Genomic DNA, 6,736 nt, shown 5'->3' on the forward strand with positions numbered 1-6,736 from the left:
GCCCAAGTCCCCCGCCCCGTCCCCACCGCCAGAGGTGTGGGGGGCAGTGGGAAGCCAGGAGCGGAGTCCCCGCGGCTCGTACCGGGGGGCGCGGCTCTGCTCGACAGCCTTGGCGCATGTCGCGACGTGAGGTGATGGTTACGATGTGGCCGCGAATGTGTCGTGCTCGCTGCGACGGGCGAGCGAGGAGGGCTATGGGGGGTGCGGAGAGACGAGGGGAGCTCCCTGTGTCTCCCCTGGGTCCCTCAGCGTGCCGGTCCCCGGTGTGCCGGTTCCCGGTGTGCCCGGGCCGGGGGCGAGCAGGCAGCGGCCCTGTACCGGGGCCTTCCCGGGGACTGGAGGAGAGAGGCTGTGATTCTGTCCCAACCCCAGAATCGGGAAGAAAAAGCCTTTCCTTTCAGCAGAGACTCATGCATCAAACTTCAATTTTCCGGACGATTGAATTAGTGATTTTTTTTCTCCTGAACTAAAATACACTTAAGTCTTTGGGATTAATTACCACGTTCTGGTCCCTCAGACTGTAGTATTAGTTATCGTTGCCATATTCGACATCAGCCCTGACACCTCATAAAATAAGGAACTGAATTTCACTGACTCAACCTGCTTTAGCCCTGTTGGATAATTCAGGAGGGGGCTTTATTCTCTGTCTGGGACCTCTGTGTGAAGTGAACAAGATCAAATACGGATCTCTTCCACCATTCCTCAGGAAAAAAAAAAAAGGACAAAATTTTTTTAAAAATAAAACAAAACCGCAAAACCCACCGCAAAGCGTAGCATTTCCAAGAAAACTACACCCCCCATGGCCCCCTCCCCTCCCACCTCCACACGAAATCCAAGGTAGTGTCGGGTTTGGGAATGAAAGATGGGGTGGGGTGGGGGGTGCGCCGGGTCCTGCACTTGAGAAATAGCGTTTCTGCCGGGAGGCAATGGCGTGGGCCGGGGTGCGGGCTGGGCTGAGATCCCCCGGGGGTCGCCATGCCCGCGGCAGGAGCGCAGCCACCGCGCTGCGCCTGCCCGCACCTGCCCGCTCCCAGCGCACACGCCCGCCTCCGACGGGGGTACCCGCGGCACCGCAGCCCCCGACGAGGCGAGCAGCGGGGAATCTCCGGGTGTCTGGCCCGCTTCCTCAAAGCCCCCCCAAGCTCCCGCACACCCTTTTGCCAAACTGCGGGTTTTCACCTCCGGGGGCCAGTAAGCTGGGGTGATTTCGCAGCCCTCCTCGCCCGGGTTTACGCCTTTATTTTTCCCGTCGGGAATTCCTCCTTCCCCACTTGAATCCGGAGCCTTTTCCATCCGATCCATTTGGGAAAGGCCGGTCTCTCTCCTTGCCCCGCGTCCGTCCCCGAGGCACTGAGCACCGGGCCGGGGGCGTGGAGCTCCGAAACGTTCTAGGTTTGCCCGGGGGTGGGAAAACGGAACCGGCTCTGCCCCCGCTGTGAATCCGCTCAGGAAGCACCGGGGGCATGGAGAAGGCCAGGCAAGGGGTCCGCTACCCCGGGTGCCCCAGACAAGCCACTCCCGGGGGGCCCTCGGCCCAGTTTCCCCCTTCTCCGGGGCAGCGCTGCCCCCGGAGCCGAGCAGTCGGCAGCGGCGGGGGCGGCGGGCCAGATCCCCCGCCCGCAGGGCCAGCTGGTTTAGGGAGACAGGATAGGTAATTTGAGGGTCTAGGACGGGCAGGAGTTGTTCCGTACGGGCCTTGCCCGTCGCCAGGAGCGCGGCGCCGGCAGCAGAGCTCCGAGCCGGCTGGGAAGGGGTCAGCCCCAAAGGGCACGATTCACCGCTGTCACAGTGTCCCTACTTCTGCTGCGGGGGAAAAAAAAAAAAAAAAAAAAAAAAAGCGGAGAGAGGAAAGAGATTAAAAATAAGGGTGCAAAGAAAAGGACAATTGCCGATCGTTTCGAAAATTCAAAGGAGAGCAAACCCCGAGCAATAAATCTATCCAGGTAAGTAATCCCAGGAAACGACGCGTTTCAAAATGCCTGAGAAACGAGGGGCAGAAGCCGGCGTTTCATTTCTAAGCTAAAAAATTTAAAAGCTTTTGTTTTTCAGTATGCAAATTTAATAACCAAAATCCCAGCTATTTGGAAACAGGGGGCGAGCCAAAACAACATGCTACAAATCTTCGAGAGGAGGCTTTATTTACTAACCCGCCCCAGCCACGTGTGGTAAACTTCTGCGGGTGCAAGGCAACCCGGCATCTCTTCTCTTCGCACACAGAAGTCAATAGATCAGAAATCCAAATTAACTCCCAGCTTATTTTCCATACACTCAGTCACCTTTTTTTTTTTTATTATTTCTTGGTTATATTGAATTGTAGTGTTTGCAGCCTCATTAAATCCATTCCAAGACAAAAGAATAAAAGACTAGGGGGAGGGAGGGGACAGAAGAGGAGGGGGAAGTGGATAGGGAATGGGGGAAAAAAAAGAAAAAGAACAGATAAAGAAAACAAATAAAGCCCTTTAACTAGATCTTCACATAAATGTCACAGTTTTTCAGCATTTACGATTTGCCTGTTTAGCATAAAAACACTTAAGGACAAGATTGAAGGCTTTCCGAGAGATCTGGACAGAAGTCAAAGCTATCACTCGGAGGTAGAAAAAAAAACAACAAAAAACCAACAAAACCCAAAAACCGCCCCCCCCCCCAAAAAAAACCCCTACCAAACAAACAAAAAAAGAGGGAATGGCGGCCTGGGGGCAGGAGGTGGCGGAAAACAAGCGCTCTTCCAAATAATACTAAAGAAAAGTGGATTTCATTGTAATTCATAGGCTTGTTCCAAATACCAAGAGAGAAAGAGAGAAGAATAGAAACGCACAGATGCCCCGACGAAGGGAGAACAGCTCTGCTCCTATTGTTGTGGAGTTAAACAGTGGAAGGGAGGGTTAACCTAATCCATCAAATTGTCTGGAAATTGTGAAGAAAATTCAAAAACCATATGGTCTCCAAGCGCTCGCCTTCTCTCTGCTGCGGAGGGGCACGCTTGTTTCAGCATGGCGAACCGCAGGAGGCTGTATATGCTCCATTGTCGCTTGTCACTTCAGAGAAGAGGGCTCATTTGTCCCCAGTTTTCATGCTTTACGCTAAAAATTACAACCCCATCCATTCTCAAAGAGGAGAAAGATTTATTTAGCCTCGGAGAAACTGGACCAAAAAAAAAAATCCAACCCACAAACCAACCCTGTCTTATTTGGACACTTCTCTGCCGAGCTCTGCCACTGTACACCAGATTTGTCTTTCTCACATAAATTTTACGAAGAATAGGGAGGAACACACGTTGCCCGACTGCAAAGGCAGGTCATGCTGCCAAGAGAAAACACATTCACCAGAGCTTTAATTTTGGCGAACAAAAAAAAAAAAAAAGACGAAAAAGAAAGGAAAAAAAAAAAAGGAAGGGGAGAAAAGAAACCTTTTCCCTTCTCGTGTCCCTCTAGGTGCCGGCGAGGCAAGACTTTTGCCCAGAAGCGGGAGTTTTGACGGAGGGCAGCTCCTCCCGCTCACACGCACCACTCCTTTAGTCCAAATCGGTGATAACTCCTTTCCCTCCGCTCGGACTACATTTTTATTTCCTTTATTTGCCCCTCGTCTCCCTTGCTCTCTGATTTCGTGCTGGAAATGCCCCGCTGGAAGCGGGAGCGGTGTGAGGGGTGGCGGTGGTCCCGCTCGCCCCGCCGCGCATCCCCCCGCTCCCCGCACCTCCTGCCTCCTTGAGCCGCCGGTTCTCCCTCTGCTAAACCCCTACCTGGCATTAACCTTTAAAAAAGAATTTTTTTAAAAAAATAATAAAGTTCTTGCTCGTGTGCTCCTTCCGCATCGTTTTCTCACAGGTATTGCAGCTAAAGTAACTTTAAATGCAACTGGGATGAGAGATTCCTGTGGGGAAAAAAGTGTCGTAACCTCGAACCAGCGGAGCGGTTTCTCGTTCACAAAGAAGGACGTTAAAAGTCTATTAAAATGGTAAAGATTTTATTGTATCGGAAAAAAGAGCTATCTGTACAATTCTAAGAGACAGTAAATAAAGCGACATTGTCCCTATCGGAACTTAAATACCAGGCCTTTTAAAATTTGTACAATTCAAACAAAACCAGGTTTTAAATCTGTACATTTTTTAAATTTATAGTGTAATATTTAAATGTATTGTTCTTGGGATTTGTCCTTTTTTATTTTCGTAGCATGCAAAAATTCTAAAAAGAGTAAAAAATAATTCTAAGATTTTTTTCATTTTCATTTTTTTGTTACCACCTTCATATAAAAAATACGAAAGGCAGCTTTTTAATAAAAGCACAACAATAGCAGAAAATGGTAAAAATAGCTTTTAATCGGTAAAATGAGGCAGAAATTGCATTGGAGACAAATCTCTATGCTCTAGGAAAAAAAGAAAGTATATATTTTTCAACTTGCATTATAACCCATCCCCAAGTTCCCAAGATTGCGAAAAAAAATATTTTTAAAAGGAAAAATTACTTCGTGCACATCTGAAACATGCAAGGAAAGAAAAGTGGCTGATTTTTGCTGTTGCCGCTTAAGTCTAACTTAAATCTTCTCTAAAGTGTTTCGTTTCGGGAGTCTTTGAAAACAACTGCCTACCCAAACATCTGTTGGAAACCGAGTTTATTCCAAGATTATGCGTCTCCCTTATAGACAAAATAATCGCCATTGATACCTATTAAAAAAATCAAAACCTCAAAAAGAAGGGGGAAGGAAAATAATCCAATATATACGTTTAAATATTTATACAGAACCCGTCCGTAATTGCACCATTCCAAGATGTGACAGGCGGAGGGACACCGACTCTACGCTAAATTAATTTGAGTGTGTGTGTGGTGGGTTTCTATTGCTTATTGCTCCGACCGAGGGGAGCAGCCGCCTTGCCGCGCTGCCGGGGCCGGGGTGGGGGGCCGGGGGTGCCAATTTGGAGCTGTCGGGGTAGTGGGGGGGGCGAACGGGACAGGGAGAGGGGGGGTGGGGTGGTGGTGGTGTGGGAGGCCCGTCGGCCGCCCCTCAGTCATCCACGTCGATCTCCACGTCCTCCTCCTCCTCCTCCTCCTCCTCCTCGCTGTCCCGGCGGCTGCGGGGCCGCTCCGTGGGGGGCGAGGCGGGGCGGGGCGGCGGCGGGGCGCCGGGCTCCCGGGCGGCGGAGGGGGGCCGCGGCGGGGAACCGGAGCGCGCTTTGCCCCTTCCCTCGGCGCTGGGCTCCAGCTCGGCCAAGGCCACGATGTCCACGGCGGGGTTGGGGCCCAGCTTTTTGGCCGATTCCACGTCGGCCTTCATCTCCTCCAGGTCTCGCTTGAGCTTGGCGCGGCGGTTCTGGAACCAGGTAATGACCTGGGCGTTGGTGAGACCCAGCTGCTGTGCGATCTGGTCCCGGTCTGCCGGTGACAGGTATTTTTGGTAGAGGAACCGCTTCTCCAGCTCGTAGATCTGGTGGTTGGTGAAGGCCGTCCGCGACTTTCGACGCTTCTTCGGCGTTTGCCGCTGCCCGAAGATCGTCATCCCGTCCCTGCCTGCCGACGAGCCGCCAGATTGTCGCCGCTTTCCCCATGTCCCCCCCACCCGAGGCCCCAGACCCCACGCCCCTGCCCCGTCGGTGTCGGGGTGGAAAGGAGCAGAGCCGTCGGTCCCACACTCCAAGGGCCGCGGAGGGAGGATGCCGCCGGGTACCGGCCGCCCCGGGACCCCTTATCCCACCCCGTGAGACACCCCGGGAGGTGGAGGGGGAGGCAGGAGAAAGGAAAAACAGTCCGTGGGAAGGAGCGGGGCACCCACCCGCGGGAGGATCCCCCAGCTCTGCGAGGGGCTTACCTTCGGCCGCCTGCAGCACGCTGACTTCCAGCCCCTTGAAGGTCTTGCTGGCCAGCTCTTCCAGGGCACAGAGGGGCGAGGTTTGGGAGAGCAGCGCCCGGCCGGAGAGGGGCAACCCGGCCGGGGGGTGCTTCTCGGCGGCGGAGAGAAGGTGGGCCGTTCCGCAGAGGGTGTAACTCCTTCGCACCGAGGGCTTGTTGAGGATGTCCTCGATGCTGAAGGGAGTGAGGGGCTTGTTGGAGTTTGCCGGCGGTGGGAGGTGATCCAAGGGGCTCCGCCGCCGTTCTTCCCCCGAAGAGGGCTTGGGTTCTTCTTTGGAAGTCATGGTGGGGCCGGGCCGCTCGGGGCTGCCTTCCCCACCCGCGACGGGGATGCGCTGCCGCGGGGAGAAGCCCCCGGCGGGACCGCGGGGTGACGGCGGCGGAGACAGCGAGCAAAAGTTGAAGCCCACCTCCAACTCCGGCGAAGGAGCCCCGGGTCCTCCCGGGGAGAGCCACGTCGGGCGGCGGGCAGGGCGGCGGGCTGCGGCCGGAGCGGTGCTGCCGTCGGTCCCTCGCCGAGAGGTGGTCCTGCTGCACCTCTTGTCCCAGGGTTTTGGGTCGGGGATTTTTCACCCCCCCCCTCTCTCTTTTCTCACTCTCTGCTCGCTCGCTCTCTCCTCTCTCTTCCTCTTCCCAGCTGCTATTTTAAGAAACACCCCAAATCGCAGCACTTTCCCTGCCCTCCCCCCCCCCCAAAAAGCGAATACTTCCCCCCCCCAATAATTTTAAAAAATAAGAGAAAAAGGAAAAAAAATTAAAAAGACGACTTCGGAGAGGGGGAGAGCAGCCCTTGCACCGAGACCTCGGACCAGGGGGAAGAGGCGAGAAGAGACGGGGTAATTGACTATTGCTAACAAGTTATTGTTGATTGGGAGGTAATCAATTATCTTCAATGA

The 6,736-nt window shown here is 53.8% G+C and overlaps 1 protein-coding gene across 1 annotated transcript; it reads right to left on the bottom strand.

The window, feature by feature from the left end:
• Positions 1–3,946: 3,946 nt before the first annotated feature.
• LBX1 (ladybird homeobox 1) lies at positions 3,947–6,343 on the bottom strand. Its single transcript, XM_065639350.1, has 2 exons — positions 5,800–6,343; positions 3,947–5,501 (listed from the first exon to the last, which is right to left on the bottom strand). The coding sequence occupies exons 1-2, from the start codon at positions 6,122–6,124 to the stop codon at positions 4,999–5,001; spliced, it is 828 nt and encodes a 275-aa protein (XP_065495422.1). The 5' UTR covers positions 6,125–6,343; the 3' UTR covers positions 3,947–4,998.
• Between the last annotated feature and the right edge of the window lie 393 nt (positions 6,344–6,736).

The sequence above is a fragment of the Caloenas nicobarica genome, chromosome 7, assembly GCF_036013445.1.
Source record: "Caloenas nicobarica isolate bCalNic1 chromosome 7, bCalNic1.hap1, whole genome shotgun sequence".
NCBI lineage: Eukaryota > Metazoa > Chordata > Aves > Columbiformes > Columbidae > Caloenas > Caloenas nicobarica.

Bases quoted from the DNA above. Each gene is read 5' to 3' on its own strand.
- LBX1 (XM_065639350.1), bottom strand. From the start codon at position 6,124: ATGACTTCCAAAGAAGAACCCAAGCCCTCTTCGGGGGAAGAACGGCGG. The intron at 5,502-5,799 runs GTAAGCCCCTCG...GCTCGTCGGCAG, and splicing joins CGTGCTGCAGGCGGCCGAAG to GCAGGGACGGGATGACGATC.